The sequence below is a fragment of the Suricata suricatta genome, chromosome 6 (genome assembly GCF_006229205.1).
Source record: "Suricata suricatta isolate VVHF042 chromosome 6, meerkat_22Aug2017_6uvM2_HiC, whole genome shotgun sequence".
Classification (NCBI taxonomy): Eukaryota; Metazoa; Chordata; class Mammalia; order Carnivora; family Herpestidae; genus Suricata; species Suricata suricatta.
Window position 1 is genome coordinate 107,949,988 of NC_043705.1, and position 17,452 is coordinate 107,967,439.

Genomic DNA, 17,452 nt, shown 5'->3' on the forward strand with positions numbered 1-17,452 from the left:
GCCCTTCCCTCCTGCCCCAGGATCCCTGCTGCCCCATCTGAGGGGAGCATGAGCCCCCTGTGGAGGTGGAGGGGCCTCGCCCAGCTGAGGGACTTGACCTGGGATTCGTCTCCACCTTCCTCCCCTGTCCTCAAGCGGAGAAAACAGGACAGTCACCTGCTTCCCATACAAACCACCGATGCAGCCACACAGACCCCAAGACTCTCAAGGCTAAAGAGAGCTGCTCCTGATCTCCGGGTCCAATGCCACCACGTCACTTTGTCTTAACTGGTTCATGAATCATACATATAATATACCGCAGTAACCCAGAGGTGGAGAGGACCAGATGTCCCTCCACTGATGAAAGACTAAACAAAACGGGGTCTCTCCCTACAACGGAATATCACTTGGCCATATAAAGGAAATTAAGTGCTGGCACACGCGGTGACACAGGGTAACTCTGGAAACATGCTAAAGGGAAATAAGCCGGACGCAGAAGGCCACACATTGTGTGATTCTATTTATGTGAAATATCCAGAATAGGCAAATCCATAGGGACGGAAAGCAGACTGGTGGCTGCCAGGGGCTCAGGAGGAAGGGGAAGAAGACTGGCTGCTTAATGGGGTTGGAGTTTCCTCTTCGAGTGATGAAAATGTTGGGGGACCAGGTAGTGCTGCACAACACTGTGAATGTACTACATGCCGCTGATTGGACGCCCTTCAATGGTTGAAATGGTCCACTTTACGGTATGTGTATTTTGTTACAATAAAGAAAATAGGCCCACGGTGAGAAGCACAATCCGCACAAAAGAGTATGAATGGGAAAGTATGCCCCCTTCACCCAGATTTCCATTCATTTCCCGCTGTTGATAGTTTCTCGCACATCCTAGAAGCGTTGTTAAAATGGATGCGTGGATTCGTGAACCCGTCACAGAACATATGGAATCATATTACATGCAGTATTCTGCAGGGCTTGAGTTTTTGTCCATGGATGTATCTTGGAATTCATTTCTGATCAGCACAGTCAGACCTGTTTTATTTATTTTTTGGTGGCTGGAAGATATTCCGCCGTGCTACTGAATGAGCGGCTGGTCACATAAACATGGTCTTATACAAGTTCAGCTACGAATGCTGGGTCACACAAAACCGTAATATAGTCTCTCGTCTGTCATGTTCAGCTCCTATATCCAAGCCAGTGACTTGTCTGATCTTCAGAGAAACACCACGTGTTTCAGTGTGGGAGGAAGCCCATTGAGAGGTGAGTCAAAAGCAGAGACTCTTTGTGGCCGATTTAAGAGATTTTTCAAAGGTGATTTGTACGGTGCGCTCTAAGTTACTTTATCATGTCCACCTACCAGGAGAAATGTAATCACATAATGTATCTCCATTTTACTTATGGGCAAATTATATGTATATATATATATTGTATAGACTGCTTACAAACGTTATGTTATTATTAGATTATAAACACTGTAACTCTAAAACATCGACATTCAAATTTTTAAAAGAAGCGTTGAGCTAAATAGAAGTAAAGCTTTGAATACTTCTTCCTACTTCATTTCGTGAACTCCCTGGGATGCCCATACTCTATGTGGGAGTCCTTTTGATGTCAGCTCTGTGCTTTTTTTTATCCCATGTGCTGACTTTGTAACCTAGCCCACCTAGAAGACGTGGTCCTGCTGAAGTACGGAACTGTCCCATCAGCCCACCGGGGAGGAGCACTGAGCCCACAGCACCAGCTCCGGTGCTGGGAAGGGGGAGGCACCAATCATCTGAGCTCCACATTTCTATCCGTACATCCAGCCCCTCCCTTATTTTCAGGGCAGGGAAGGGAGCTGTCCAAGGCCGCACAGAACTGGGACTGGGACCAAGCCCCTGATCCCTGGGGCCATGCTCACTGACCGCCCCCCACCCTACCCCCAGCCCACCCCTCCAGCCCCCACCCCCTCTCATCCCAGGCCATCATTAGAGAGGCTGGGCCCTCAGGCAGCTCTTCCTCAGGATGTAGACTGGGCTGGGTGAGTGCTGGGCTTGGAGTTCCAGCCCCAGCAGGACACGGGGAGCCTCAGGTCCCCAAGGGGACCGGAACTTACTGTGGGAGCTGATGTACTCAGGGGACTTGCCCGGTCCCAGGGGAAGGGCCTCTTCATAGTAGTCCTCAGGTGGGGGCCTGTTGGGAAGCGGTGGAGGCAGGTCGGCTGCCTGAAGGGGGACAAAGGAGGCAGATGAGACCTGGACGGCCTGAGAGTTTGTTTGGTTCCCTACTTCTCTCCCAGTGCTTCCCTGTAACATCTAGAAGTTGTGTGCTGCCACACAGACACAGTTAATGCTTTTGATCAAGCACCTGCAGAATCATCAAAAGCTACTGTGAGTTCTACAATACTCTGGAACTCAGCTCTATTTCTGTGAGGAATAGCAGGACAAGTAAAGGGAAGACATGTTATTTAGTGAGCCAATAACGCCTTAGGCTTTGGGGCCAGGGAGCCCCTGCTCTACTGGGATAGAGCTCCGTCATTTACTTGTTGTGAGACATTGACATGTCACTTACTCTAAGCCTCAGTTTCCTTACCTGTAAAATGGGGATAAGAATGGTGCCAATCTCATGGAGTTATTTGTGAGCGTGTAAAGGACGTCAAAAGGGATCAAAATTGGTGCCATTGGACGGTGATGTGATAGCGAATTATGCAGCTGACAGATAACGTTTGATGTGATTATGTGCCCCTTGCCTTAATTCTGTGCGCAAAGGCTGGGAAGCCTAGATATGGTCCAGACCTTTATTTTATAGGTGAAAAACAGGCTCAGGAAGGGGAGGTGATTTGTTTAAGACCACACAGCACCAGGAGGAGGGCAGAGGGCAACCAACTCCTGGTCCAGAGAATTCCCCACACTCCATGTTAATTTTCACGGCAATCAGAGGTTGGGGTGGAGAACGTTCCATATGCCAAAGGGACAAGTCACCACGTGATCCCTGTTCAGCATGGGCACAGTGAGCACATCATGAGCCACTGAAGTGTTCTCACAGCCTGTTTCTCCCCTTATTTATTTATTTATTTTTGAGAAAGGGAAAGAGAGAAAGAGAGAGAGAGAGAGAGAGAGAGAGAGAGAGAGAGAGAATCCTAAGCAGGCTCCACACCCACCACAGAGCTGGATCTCCCGACCCTGAGACCATGACCTGAGCCAAAATCAAGAGTCGGACACTTAACTGACCGAGGCACCCCCTGTTTTTCTCCCCTTAGAACAGGTCCTCAACAGCCAGGAAGGTCCCAGGCGTTGGGCTGAAAGCTCCCCTCACCTGTACAGAGGGACAGAGGGCTGGAGGTGGTGGGGACCCAGGCCGTGACTCACATGTCTCAGAGATGGGCTCTTGGCTGGCTCAGGGCTGGCTCCTTTGCAAGGCTCCCCGTCATCCTCTGGCATGTCTCGGAGGTCGCTCAGGGCACAGTCTACCGAGGGTCAGACCATCGGGGCAGAGAAAGAGAAGGAAGAGCATGGTCAAATAGGAAGAAGGCCAGATTGGGGGTCAGGAGGCCTCTGCCACCCCCTTCGTTAGTGACCCTGGGCAAGCCACTCTGCGACTTGCTCATCTTCTCTGTAAACCGGTCCCCGTGATCCCTCGCCTGGGGTTATCAGGGGGTCCAATGACATCGTATCTGGTATGGTGCTTCAGAGACTTTCTAGAGTTAGTTAGGGAAGGCCTAGTGTCTTCCCTCAGGCTCTCAGTCCCTGAAGCCTTCACCTGATCCACCGCTCTCAGGGGCTGCCCCCATGCCCGCGGTGCCACTCGGCTTTCTGCTGAGGCACAGGACTGGACCCGGGGTCCAGGTGGCCGCTACCAGTGGATGCAAGGGGCAGGGAAGGGAGAGCACCCATACCTTCTTTGGCCTGCGCCTTCATCCCTACCTCTTCTCCAATCCCGGGCACAACTTCCCATGACCATAGAGACTTTGACTAGACTCTCAGCCCTGGCGGGGCCCAGAGAGGCCAAGGAACTTGCCCAATGTGACTCAGCACTGCAACATCAGAGCCGGTCCCCGCTGAGGCCGAGGCTGAGGGCTTTTCCAGAGGCTGGGGACCATGGGCTCACACACACAGGGACGGGATGGCTCCCAGTGGGGGTGGGGTGGGGCACTTACCGAACTCTTCGAAGAGGGACTCCACGAAGCTGGGCCCGGAGTGGAGGTCCGCCGTGTTCACATACAGGTAGGAGACTTCTTTGGCTGTGGAGAGAGGGGTGGAGGGAGGGGGCCTGTCACTGCCGCCTCGGGGGAGGGCCCGGTCTCCCCCTCCCGCCACTGGGGATCAAACCTCCAGGACATGGCACCCCTGACCATGCATGTGCACATCCTAAGTGAGTTCCCTGCTTTTCAAACTTTCTTCTAATTTTTCTTGTACTCGAGTATCTCCTCTGAGTGAAAGGATGGCCAGAGCCCAGCATAGAAAACGGAACTCGGGGCTGCTCTGGGGACAGCCTGGGGACAGCCAGGGCCAACTGCTGCCCCTCACACCACCCCGCAGTCCCATGGGGGCTGCTGATGACATCGGCCTGTTTTGTCACTGGAAGTGAGGTTCGGAGAGTCACCCAGTGGTGGCTCCCTCATCACTCAGACCCCCTCCAACGCCGGGCGGGACTCACTGCAGCTCGTCACAGCTGACTGAGGTCTGGGCTTTAGTTATCACCGTGGGGGGTGACCTGAGGTGTGGAGAGAAGGCCTGCGGCCGAGCCGACGGTGTGCGACGTGTGTGCTGCGTGTCACAGACGGGGTGTGAGTGTCGTGTGTCGTGCGAGCGGATGTGGGGTGGGAGACATGGGCTGCGTGTGTGGGGGCACCCACGCATTCTGTGATATGTTTGTCATGTATGTGAGAGCACACCGTGTGTTATGTGTGACATGCGGTCACGTATGTGAGAGCAGTTCATGTGTTATGTGGCACGTTTGTCATATGTGACAGCACACCACATGTAATATGACATGTTTGTCACATATGTAAGAGCATGCCGTGTGTTATGTGTGACGTGTGGTCATGTATGTGAGAGCACGTCGCGTTATGTGGCATGTTTGTCACATGTGATAGCACACCACATGCAATATGACATGTTTGTCACATACGTGAGAGCACGTCATGTGTTATGTGTGACGTGTTGTCACGTGTGTGAGAGCACGCTGCGTGTTATGTGTGACGTGTTTGTCACGCACGTGAGCACGTGCTGTTGGTGAGTGTGGGGTATGCGCCCTGTGAGTGTACATTGACACGGGTGTGCTCTGCAGGTAGGAACATGCTGTGTGCGGGAGTGTGGTGTGTGCAGTGTGTGTGAGGACATGTGGTGTGTGTTGTGTGTGTGAGCTTTGGCGGGTTGAGGATGGAAGTGGACAAAGAGGCAACCAGGGTGGGGAAGGCGCAGAGTGGCCGCGGCCATGGCCGTGGGAGGGATGCATGCCGCACTGCGAGCCCGGGTGTCCTCGGGCAGCAGGCCCTGGGCGCTTCCTGAACGTTCTGGAGGCACAGGGGAGCGGAGTGGCGAAGGCTGACCTGGGAGGGGCTGCAGGCTCTGCAGGATGGAGGCCACTGCCATCTTCTTCTCCAGGGTGCTGTCGCTGAGGTACTCTCCGTCCAGGAGGCTGAGCAGCCCCGTGAGCTCAGGGAGCAGCTGCTCCAGGGCTGGGGAGGAAGCAGAGTGGGGAGGGAGGTGCCCTGCATCAGGATCCGGGCCCATAGTTGGGATCCAGGCCCCACCTGCGTCCACTGGAGGCCAGGAAGTGAGGGCCAGAGGGCAGCGTGGGCGCCACTGGGAGACCTCAGAGGCCCTCCCACAGCTGTCTCAGCTGCTGGCCACTCGCCTCCCCAGGGAGAGTCCTGCTCGGTGACCCGTGATGAGCCTCTGGGCCTCCCCACTCACACATGGCCTTGGCCTGAGGACCGAGCCTCCCGGGTTCTGTGAGCAGAGGCTCACAGGTCCGTCTGTCCCAGCACGAGGGGACCCTCGTCACTGCAGCTCGAGGCTCCGTGCAGGTCCCTGGCCCACGATCCCCCGGCCACCCAGCCCACAGGCAGGAAGGGAGCCTTCCTGTCTCATCAGTTCATACACTTCAATCTCTGGAACCTTCTGTTTCCGGTGCCTTTATGGGAGCCAAACTAAACATTAACCCTTTCCACCCCAGGCCCCAAACCGAGATTGCCAGGCCTTCTGAGCTTCACCAGTGGCTTTCAAACTTGAGGGTGTAGAGGAATTACCTGGGACCTTGTCAAAATGCAGAGGCTGGCTCAGGTCTGGGGCGGGACCTGAACCCTGCGAGGCCAGGGAGCTCCCAGCCGACGCTGGCACAACTGCTTGAGGGCACAGAGAGCTGCCAGAGTCGACAGCACACAGTCCTGTAAAGACTGGAGCGCACCACAGCCCTGAGGTCATGAGGTCTCCCTGTCCTACACGGTGGCTTGGGACTCGGTCCACCTTGGACTCAAGACCAGCCTCGTTATAGTACTGGTACTGTCCTTGCAACTTTCCAGTCGATTGTGCAAAGTACTAAAAGCCAACTGTGCAGAGAGGCCTGGGTGGCTCAGTCACTTAGGCAGGCCTCCGACTCTTGACTTTGGCTCAGGTCAGGATCTCTCAGTCTGAGAGCTCGATCCCGGCATTGGGTTCTGTGCTGACAGCCAGAGCCTGCTTAGGATTTTCTCTCTCTCCCTCTCTCTCTCTGCCCTTCCCCTGCTTGCTCACTCACTCAAACTAAACATATAAATAAGTACAAAAAAAATCAAAATAAAAGCTAACCATGTTTATTGGTTTTTGTGATTTGTGCTAAATCTTTCATACTTATAGTCTCATTTAAGTCTATGATCAAGTGTTTTATGGCTCAGAGTGGTTAGATAACTCCTCCAGGGTCACATAGCCAATGGAGCCTCAACTGGACCTGGTTCCCTACTCGTTTTCAACCACGGCACTATACCGCCTTACGGTATTTTGTATAACCTGCCAACAAGTTTTGAGGTAGGTCCCATAGTCACACCTGCTTTTTAGAGGAGCGACCAAGGCTCAAAGAAGAGAAGTGACTTGCTTGCAAATACACAGAGGCCTCAAAAGAGCCAGGCCTCTGGACTCCCAGCCCACGTGCTTCTCTCCACTCTGGGCCCCCTAAGGAAACAACCAGACTCTGGCTTGCCGTGACAGGGTCTGGGTGGCATGGTAGAGGGACTATAGCCTTGTGCATAAGAGAACCAGCCTTGGAAGCAGACTGCCTGGGTTCAAGTTTAGGCTGCATCATTCCTTAATCTTGGGACCTTTGCAAGTTACTTAGCCTGTGACTCAGTTTCCTCCTCTGTACGGGGGGAGGGGTAAGAACAGTACCCGATTTACATGGTTCCTGTAAAGATTAATTGTGTCCTGCAGGTAAAGTGCCTTGCCCCATACAGAGTAAGTGCTCACCCCAAATCAGCCGTGACTGCTGTCATTACAGTGTTTATTTACATGCTGGTCAGTGCGGTGGCTGCTCCCTCAGCAGGCCGTGAGGCTCTACACAGTATAGACTGTGCTAGAAAACCTCAGCTTCCTTAGCCTCTAGCCTGGGGCCTGCTCATGCTGGTGCTCCACATGTGTTTGGTGAGAGAGGGCAGGAACAGATGAACATGTCAGGACGTTTTTGAAAATAGAAATCTTACGTACGGAGAGTAGCAGTTGTGGGAAAAATGGGATGTCTCTCTGTGGCATTCCGTCAGCACCTTGAATTTGCTGGAAATGGGCTGCAGGCTGATCCTGTCAGCTACTGCCCCAGGAGCTCTCTCCGCAGCTGGGCACCGAGGCAGGGGCTTTGCACATCACAGCTCATCTGTGGGCAGGCCGTGCTGGGATGCCCTGGAGCTGAGGCCGAGGAAGGCTGTGGGATGGTTGCACAGCTTGAAAGAAGTGAAGCTGTGTGAATCCCAGAGCTGCTGAGTAGCACAACTCCAGGGGGCGCCACGCCACATGCCTCCATGCCCAAGTGCAAGGGACCTGGAGGCCCTGCTTCCTCCAGGGCCTGAGCCCTTGCAAGGCCACGTGAGTGAGGCTTCGGGGTGTGTAGGTTTCCCTCCTTAAAATCATAAAATCATTTTAGGTACATTTTAGCCTTGCAAAGGAAATCTACCAATGGAATCACAGACCTCTCGGGCACCCTCATCAGATACACTCAAAGTCAGTTAACTCAGTTCTAAAGTATTTACTGAGCACTAATTATATGCCACTGGGAGGATTAAAAAATGAATCAGATGTCGTTCCAGTGGGTATGCTAACTCTCTGTCTCTGTCTCTCTGTCTCTGTCTCTGTCTATCTCTCTCTCTCTCTCACACACACACATGTACCACACACATATGTAATTACACACAAGGGAGGCCATGCTAGAAGCCACCAGAAAGGCACCGTGGGGGACCATGGCAGCTTTCTTGTGGCCCCAGAAAATTCATGACACTGCTCTGCTATCATGTGGGAATGTCAAGGTTATGGGGCGTGGTGACTATTTAGCTTTCTACTAGTAGCTCTGAAACTTTTTGGCCTGGGGCCTCCTTTGCACAATTAAAAAGATTATCAAAGACTCCAAAGAACTTTTGTTTTATGTGGGTTGTATCTATTGATATTGACTGTATTAAAAATTAAGGCTGGGAACATTTTAAACCACGAGACTATGCAGGCACACATCCCATTAGCTTTCAGAGCTGCCTCATCATCACACACGACACAACCTCTGGAAAATTCCATTATAAACACGAAGGAATGGGCGTGAGAAAAGACACACTGGGGGGCGCCTGGGGGTGGTCAGTCGGTTGAGCGTCCAACTCTTGATTTCAGCTCAGGTCATGATCTCACAGTCTTGAGGTCAAGCCCTGCATCGGGCTCTGCAGGGTGTGGAATCTTTTTGAGATTCTCTCTCTCTTTCTCCTTCTGGCCCTCCCCTGAGCACATGCACTCTGTCTCTCTAAAATAATAATAATAGTGGGGCACCTGGGTAGCTCAATTGGTTAAATGTCCAACTTTGGCTTAGGTCATGATTTAACGGTTTGTGGGTTTGAACCCCATGTCAAGCTCTGTGCTGACAGCTAGCTCAGAGCCTGGAGCCTGCTTCAGATTCTGTGTCTCCCTCTCCCTCTGCCCCTCCCCTGCTAGTGTCCTGTCTCTCTCTGTCTCTCTCAAAAAAAAACATTGAAAGAAAGAAAGAAAGGAAGGAAGGAAGGAAGAAGGAAAGAAAGAAAGAAAAAGACATATTGGCTCTGAGTACTATATAACAGTAGTTTTGACCTTGTGGACTCCCAGAAAGTGTCTTAGGCATTGCCCATCCACAAATACACTTTTCTGAGAACCGCCATCCTTCAATGAATGATCTTGGATTTGCTAAGTCGGCCCCTCTGTCTATTCCTGCTTCCTGTCCTTTGTGTCTGTCACTTTGCTCGGAGGCCCAGAGATTTCTTCCTGCTCTCAGCCAGCGCCTCTGTGCGGCAGCATGCCTGCTTCTCCAGCCTCTTCTGCTTCTGATTTGAGGTTCGTTGCAATTGTTTCTAAAGCAAGAACAATTAGGTTCTGAGGGAGTTCTCGGCATTGAAAAATGGGAGCTACAGGACCCAAGCTTTGTTAACAACTTTAAAAATTTTTCCCCAACTGTTAATGGGATTCCTCATATGAGACCTTGACTTCTAAATGTTCTTGCTTAATGGAGGCATGGTCACAAAAGTCCAAGCAGAGCAAAGGAGAAGGAGGGGGCCAAGCAAAGCTGGGAGGAGCAGATGGGCAGTGAGGAAATGCCTAGTGCCAGTGGTCGCTTTTGCAGCCAGAAAGGACCCAACAGGCAGCAGGTGGTGGCCCAAGGGGTCACACAGCATTTTTAAAGTGTGGTTGGTGGAGGGGGCATGAGCCATGGGGAAAAGCTCAGCCTACGGGCCCTGAACCGGCGAAAACCCTCCCTAGGGCTGAGCAGTTACTGTGTGCAGGGCACTTAGGGCGTGCCCTCTCATTTAATCCTCAGAAAGGGCATAGGAGGGACATAGTGTTGCTAACTGTGCTCCATGGAGGGAGGGAGAGAAGGATCAGAGGCTCGGAGAAGTGAGGTCACCCAACCAGGAAGTGGTAAGGCAGGGCCTTGAACCCAGGTCTGTCTGACTTCAAGGTATGCACCGTGGGCCTGAATCCTCCACCAGAAAACGTGGGCTCAGAGCAGCAGAGGCCGAGTCTGGGGAGGGAGGGAGGCAGGTAGCCCCTCAAAGCCCCCCAGCTGAGGGCTCTGGGCCATGACTTCATCAGGCCTCTTGAACAGGGGTCCCCACACCGGGTGCATGGAGACCCTTACTGTGGGGCTGACATTCTTGCTCTGTGAGTCTCTCTCCACTTGCTTGTGAACTTCAGAGGCTTAACTGTGAAGATCTCATGGAAGAAAAACAAGAACCTCAAAGCATTTACCTGACTCAACAGCTGGATCTCAGCCCGGGGACACCTTTACACCTCGTGGATACACGGGGGCTTTCAGCCAGTGTTTGGCTCTTTGAAGACAGTACAGAACTGTCCCCTCCAGGGTTGGCTTTCAGGCACGGTGAATGCCGATGTGCCTTCCCCCGTGGCTTCATCTTTAATGCTAGAAAGCCGAGACCACGGGGATTTAAACCATCACAGAATTTCATCTGGGGAGAAATCATACGGCAAGTGGTTCTGCCAGGGCTCACACAGACCGCCGGGACAGCACCCTCACACTTTAGCGAGACTAAGACTCTCCCAAGGGGGTTGGTGGAAAGATCCCTGCCACTCTTTATCTGGCATGGCTCTGTCAGTAGGCCCTCTACTGGGACCCAGCAAGCTGCATTTAAAAAGAATTTTCTTTTGATGCTTATTTATTTTTGAGAGAGACAGAGTATGAATGGGAGAGGGGCAGAGAGAGAGAGAGAGAGATACACAGAATTGGAAGCAGACTCCAGGCTCTGAGCTGTCAGCACAGAACCCAGTGTGGGCTGGAACCCACAAACCTTGAGATCATGACCTGAGCCAAAGTCGGACGCTTACCCTACTGAGCCACCCAGGCACCCTGGCAGCAAGCTGCATTTTAACAAGTATTCCGGGTGATTCCATTGAAAGAGGCTTGGCCAGAAAACACACGCTACAAGGCACGTCCGTGAACATAGGGAACATGGGAAGGCATTCCTCCTTTCCTAAAAGGTTATCATTGGACAACACTTATGAAATAACGGCGAGTCCAGGTGGGAATAAGAGCTCCCACAGATTATAAAGAGCCGGAGCCGGAGTCTGCTTAGAGGAGAACGGTGAGTAGGACCTCGGGGTCACACGGGCTCTAATGCAATTCCTGAGCCACCACTTCCACGCTGTACAGAGATGGCACATGAGGGAGCTCCGAGCCCTGGCCCTCTCATCTGTAACGTGACAACGGTAGGATGCCAACCACCCACACTGGCAGAGCTCAGCAGTCAGGCTGGCAGGGTGCTCTGTCTTTGGTGCTGTATCTCGGGCCGGGGCTCACTCAATCACAGCCCTATTACTGTCATGGGTGCTGTTTCCTGATACTCCCCAGAGCCATACAGACTCCCGAGCACTGGTCAGAGAGGATGTGGCGACAGATCGGCTGCAGTCGTATACCGGAAGCTCCATGAGGAGGGGAACTTGTCTCAATCATAGGAGCTGCCCCCTAAGCATTTATTTAACGCTCCTGAAATTCCGGTGGCCTAGCGCAATCTTCCCATTTTAAAGATGTGGAAAGTGAGCGTCCAAGAGGTAGTTTTGGTTTGACTTAACTGTGTTCACGCAACCAGTGGAAAAGAAAAGTCCCTTGTGCGAAATTAGCACAAAGCTTGCTGCTACTTCGCTGAGTCGTGAAAGAGAGTGGCGAGGAGCACAGGCCGTGTCCAATGTGGCCCCTCCCAGTTCGGCCATTTTCCAGCTATGGCCCCGGGGAGCTTTCTTAAGTTTCCCGTTCTTTATCTGCAGACCGTGGGGGTAACGCAGTAGCTGCTTCACTCGGTCGTTGTAAAGATGAAAGAAGCCATGCGTATGGGGCTCGGTGCACTGGACAGGTACCTCACCAGTCACATGTGACATCCAGGGGGTTTCAGGTGTGGGGGCACAGGGGATGGGGTATCTTGGGACAAGAGGACACCAGGGAGACCTTCAAGCCTCACCTATTGATGGCGCTGTACATGACACTGAGCTTTCGGTGGCTATGGCTGTGGGTGGTGGTGAGCCCCTTTGCTCAGAGTTCACACCACCAAGGCCCCCCCATACCATGTGGGGGGACATCTTCCAGTGGGAGGGGGATCCTGTGCTTGCTGTCCCCAGTCAGGACGGAGCTCATTCACTAATTCCTAACCCGCCCCCTCCTATCTTCACTCCTGGACCAGGTCCTGTCTGCTTTCCGAGGACAGACCAGGGCATTGGGACACCATTATCTTTTATGTCTGAAGTTTATTTAGAACCAGGAATACATTTCATTGATCTTGTTTGGTTTAGCGGAGCCTTGGAGAGGTACAGTAAATTCCAGGGAGGAAAAAAAAAACCACAGGAAGAAAAGGTTTAATCATTGTTTATAAAACTTCAATCTTTCACTAAGTGGGACAGACAGGCTCAAGAATCCAAGATGGGTGATAATTGTTCTCTGGGATGCAAAAAAGTTTGCCAAATAAAATTAGAAATCTATTTTAAAATGTATTTAAGATCAGACCACTAAGTGCTTATTGTTGCTGGTGAATACCCCACGAATATCAATTTTCTCTCTGCTCCTCTACCCTCCCCATTGCATTTAAATCAAAATGACATGGCATGGAGCAGAAAATAAGCCACAGGCAAAAAAGCACGGTTACTTGCTCCCAGGACTGCCTCCTTTTTGCACACCAGACCTTCATGCAAAAGGTCTTTATCATAGCCTGTATGGGTTCTAATGCAGGGAAGGTTGGATTTATTTAAAGATCTCAAAGGTAAAGAGTCTAATTTCCAAAACAAAAAGAGAAGTGAATAATTCACCTCCTGCAAATCATGGGAGTAACAACCCCTGTTTGGGCACCTACCTGGTCAGCCCAGTGGGTGCACTGACTTGTGAGATCTCATTCCTGGGTACCTTTTAGACTCTGGAAACTTGAAAACAGCTTGCAAGTTATAATTTCAGTAAATGAAAAGCAGTGGGGGGGAAACCCTCCCTCCTTATTCGACCAGCCTCTTTGGGACAAAGATAACTCATCCTTCTTTGTTTTCAAAGTCAGAGAACATGCAACAAGCATGATTTAAACATGGAAAACAGGAAAGTTGTCAGTATGTGGTTTTTACAAAGGGCTCACATGCTTCATTTGTTTCCTTTTCACAAAAGCTCCTGAGCTGGAGAAAGAACCAGTGTGCTATTTCACAGGTTTTGATCGTGTTTTGAGAGGTGACTTTCTGTACACAAGCTAGCACAGTCATGAGGTGTGACCCATTGCAGGGTGGAAAGGGGGGTCACCCTGGAAAGGAAAGCGGTCTTCTTAGCAGGCGTGCCCTCAGAATTTGGGTGGGGGGAAGGGACGGAGAGGAACCTTTCTGGTGGCCTCCCAGTTCTGTGAGTCCCTCCAGAGACACCTTCCCTCAGGCTGCATTCCTGCTCCTTTCCTCATCCTCTTAACCCAGGGCCTCTGCATATGCTGTTCCCTCTGCTTGTCAGAACTCCCTTCTCCTGCCAGCCAGTAATGCCCTCTTCAGCTCTCAGCTCCCCCAGGACTGCCTCAAAGAAGTTTCCCATCTTCTCCATTACATCTGTCCCCCTTGTACTTTACACTAGGATAGCATCGCTCTCCTTGTGGTATGGGCCATGGAGAAATGTTAGAGTTAACCACATACTTGTTCGGGTAACATCAGCATCCCGCACTTGAGCCTGAACTCCATGAGGGCAGGAACAGCCTGACACAGAGAAGGTATTTGAGGAATGAATGAATCTTGCAAACTTAAGAGTTGATAGTCTAGCAACTAGTTAATACAATTTACTAAGAATTTTTTTGATGTTTATTTTTCTGAGAGAGGGAGAGACACAGAGAGAGACAGACAGAGTGTGAGCAGAGAAGAGCAGGGAGAGGAGACACAGAACCCGAAGCAGGCTCCAGGCTCTGAGCTGTCAGCAGAGTCCGATGCGGGGCTTGAACTCATGGACCGTGAGATCATGACCTGAGCTGGAGCTGGACGCTCGACCGACTGAGCCACCCAGGTGCCCCTAGTCAATATGATTTAAAAACCATGTCTATCATAGTGGATCAGCATAGTAAAAAGATGCCTAAAAAAAGAGAAAACAAGGTAACAATAGTCTCGAGGAACAAATGGAAGCAGAAGTCCAGTTTCTTACGCGGCTAAGCTCTCCAAACCCTATTTGGTTGAGCATGTAACCGTCGTGAGTATGGCTGCCAACAGATTTACTGATGCACATTTTGTAGTTGGTGGATTTTGATCCCTAACATATAAATTGGGCAATACTCATGACTGACATGTATTGAGCAACCCAAACTACTTGAGTTCAAGTCCTGTCCCCACTGCTGTGCACTTTTGGGCCGTGCACGTAACTGCCCCGGGCCTCACGTACATCCCCAGTGACCTGTGAGCTTACTAGTACTTCATCAGTGGGAACAGTGACAACGTGCCTCGTGCAGCATCTGGCACATAGTAAGTTCTCAGTAAACGTTAGCAATTTACGTGACTCGTACATTGCTGTTCTATGTCGTCCTCTGCTTTTAAGAGATTTACATGGATTATTTACACAATTTAATTCTTAGGACAAGGTAGGCGAGGCCCCTTGTACAGGTTGCAGGGTGCAGAACGGGAAGAGCCGTCAGTGGCTCTTCTTGGGTGCCGGCCATCGTGCTCCTTCTTGACGGCTCTGGGTCAAGTCCGCAGAGGAGCCCTTGCATACAGGCGATGCCTGCAGACAATCCGCTTCCCTTTGAGGGTGCAGGGGTCTCTCTCTCCTCTGCCCACCCCACCGTCTCTTCCAGGTTGCTGCAGATCTTCCCACTGGGGCCCTGGGGATGTCTCGCTTCCTTCCTCTGAATTCACAAGCACTTCTTGGAGCCCGAATGAAGGCCAAACAGTGGGCACAATGTTCCTCGCCGGGGCGGACCAGCATTGTTGATCACTAAAACAAACACTTCCTGTTGGCCGGGAGGGTTGGGGGAAGACCATGGCTCACGTGGGCTGGGAAAGAAGGAAGAGGGAGCAGCGGAGAAAGCCAGCCAGCTGCAGAGCTGAGGCCTCCGTGCTGACTGCTTTCCAGGAGTTAAATATAGCCCCTGTGTGAGGTAGGGCAGGGGGAGGTCACCTTGGAAGGCTTTTGCATGTGCTAATTACAGCTGGCCAGGGAAACCCAATATCCTTTATGCTGCAGAGAATGGTGCAGGTTTGACTCCATGGGCCTGAATTACAGAATTCTAAGGGAGGGAGGTGGGCAAGAGGAAGGGGAGGGTTTGGGGGGTGGGGACTATGCTTCCAGCCCACCAGTGTGAATTTGGGGTAAGGCATTTCACCCCATTGAGCACTGAGCGTCACCTTCCTTTCGAAGGAGGGCCGCAGGATGCCCGTGTGTAGGTTTGTGTGAGGGGGGAAAGAGCTTGTAAACCGTGGGGGTTATTATTAGGGATGTTTGGGTAGCACACTTCTTTGATCAACTGTTAATTCAGGAAGATTGGGACGCGGCAGGTCAGTGGGGAAGCAGGTCACAGAGGCCTTTCTGGGGACTCCTCCCACAGGAGTCAGGCCAGGGTGACGGGCTCAGGGAAGCCTTGCTTCTTAAATGGTCTTTCCAGCAGCAGCTCTGCCCAGGCCCCCCACCCCGTCCTCCACCAGCAGAGTCCTTGCTCTGGGCACCTGGTTTCTCAGCCCTGGGCCACCAGGGAAGCCATTTCCAGACAGGAGGGGGCGGCTGAGCCACTGACTTCCGAGGAAAGAGCTCTTGGCTGTGGGACTGGGCTCTCCCAGAATTGTTCCTTTGTCTGCAGATTCCTCCCTATTTAGCTCACAAAGGAAATGGTTCCAGGAGGAAGTGGAAAACTGTGACACACGCAGGCTCGCCCCCCACACAAGATGGCAGCTGTTTCCCCCTGCGGCAATCCACACCACCTCCATCACCGGATGCTGGGGGGGGGCGGGGACAGACGCAGTCCTGGGAGTGGCCTGGGATTGCCGACTATAAAAGCAGGTAGTATTTTTTAAGCACTTAAGTGATAGTCCAGATGTTGTGCTAAGCATTCTGCATAGATCACCTCACTTAATTCTCTACAGCTCTGTGAGGTAGGTACATTTTTACCCTCTGTTTTACGTGTGAGCCAAATGAGGCTCAGAGAAACCCAGTCACTTGCCTAAAGGCACACAGCCCCAGAACGAGGATTCAAACCTAGACTTGACTCTAGAACCTAAGCTTTCAATGGCTGCATTGTAGTACGTTCTGGCCTTCTAGCAGGGGTGCTCTACCATTGTTGGAACCTTGCAGTGAGCGCCTCCTGATTTTTCCCTACTGGCATCCATTCACAGGATGGGTGCCAGGCCTGAGGCCCACATAGCGCAGGGCTTACTATTTCTGAGAAGTTAGAGTTTGAGGACCCATCTCACCAATAGCGTGGGGAGGATCCTGAGGACCTCCAGGTAGGGGAATGCAGACAGGCAGATAATAATAAAGATATCCAAGAATGACAAGGAGCATTTATTGAATACGTCTCATGAGCTGGGCCTTGTGCCTGACACTTTTCATTCTTTTTATAAATAGAACTTCAGGTGGATAAACATTGAGTTAATCCCAATCCTGGCTTTATGAGACACTGTCGTCATTGGTTCAGACATGCTCAGCTTTTATTTAGTTATCGACTTAAGGAATCAGTTACTTCTGCTAACGTAGGAAGCACCCACAAATCTACCGTTCACAGCAAATGCAGGGTCCGGACTGTATCTGATATCTAACTACGATCCCATGCTTCTGCCTCCCTGACCTAGGCTGACTGCCATCCTGAATAGTCTATGTGTCACATTCACGCTTTCCCTTCCATAGAGCACTATTGCAACCAGGTATAACCACAAATTTAAAAAAAAATCTGTGGTTGTTTTTAACCATATTGAAAGGGTATGACATTATAGGTAATCCTTTGTGACCTTCTCTTTACTATTATACTGCTGAGGTTGACCCATATTCTTATCTGTCGTGTTCGTTCATTGTGTTGTAGGACGTTCCATTATGGGAATATTCTCTCTGGTCACCACTCTGTACCCATCACTTCATCTAATCTTTGCGGCAGCCCTATATGGTAAGAGCCTTCTTTTTTTTCTTTTATAGTTTTTTGTTAAGTTGGTTTCCATACATCACCCAGTGCTCATCCCCACAAGTGCCCCCATCCATGCCCGTCACCCCTTTTCCCCTCCCCCCCCCCCCTCAGCCCTCAGTTTGTTCTCAGTATTCAAGAGTCTCTCATGGTTTGCCTCTCTCCCTCTCCCCAACTATTTTTTTCCTTCCCTTCCCCATGGCCCTCTGT

At 51.4% G+C, this 17,452-nt stretch overlaps 1 protein-coding gene and 2 long non-coding RNA genes across 7 annotated transcripts in view; 1 reads left to right on the forward strand and 2 right to left on the reverse strand.

Moving 5' to 3' along the window:
* Positions 1-6,342, reverse strand: part of AFAP1L1 (actin filament associated protein 1 like 1) — a 35,863-nt gene extending 29,521 nt beyond the window's left edge. For 2 of the 5 annotated variants that reach the window (XM_029943089.1, XM_029943086.1), the window contains exons 1-4: positions 5,507-6,342; positions 4,112-4,195; positions 3,324-3,421; positions 2,072-2,180 (exon numbers count right to left, since the gene is read on the reverse strand). In XM_029943089.1, the coding sequence (XP_029798949.1) occupies positions 2,072-2,180; positions 3,324-3,421; positions 4,112-4,195; positions 5,507-5,690 (475 nt within the window). In that variant the 5' untranslated portion in view covers positions 5,691-6,342. The remainder of the gene's footprint in view (positions 1-2,071; positions 2,181-3,323; positions 3,422-4,111; positions 4,196-5,506) is intronic. The other 3 variants (XM_029943088.1, XM_029943087.1, XM_029943091.1) reach the window with 3 other exon arrangements.
* An 8,345-nt stretch (positions 6,343-14,687) lies between these two features.
* Positions 14,688-15,904, reverse strand: LOC115293297. The gene is made up of 2 exons (XR_003909477.1): positions 15,801-15,904; positions 14,688-15,072 (listed from the first exon to the last, which is right to left on the reverse strand). It is a non-coding gene; the product is annotated as an uncharacterized LOC115293297 (long non-coding RNA).
* A 122-nt stretch (positions 15,905-16,026) lies between these two features.
* Positions 16,027-17,452, forward strand: part of LOC115294594 — a 2,553-nt gene continuing 1,127 nt past the window's right edge. The window contains exons 1-2 of the long non-coding RNA XR_003909983.1: positions 16,027-16,223; positions 17,147-17,227. This is a non-coding gene — a long non-coding RNA (uncharacterized LOC115294594). The remainder of the gene's footprint in view (positions 16,224-17,146; positions 17,228-17,452) is intronic.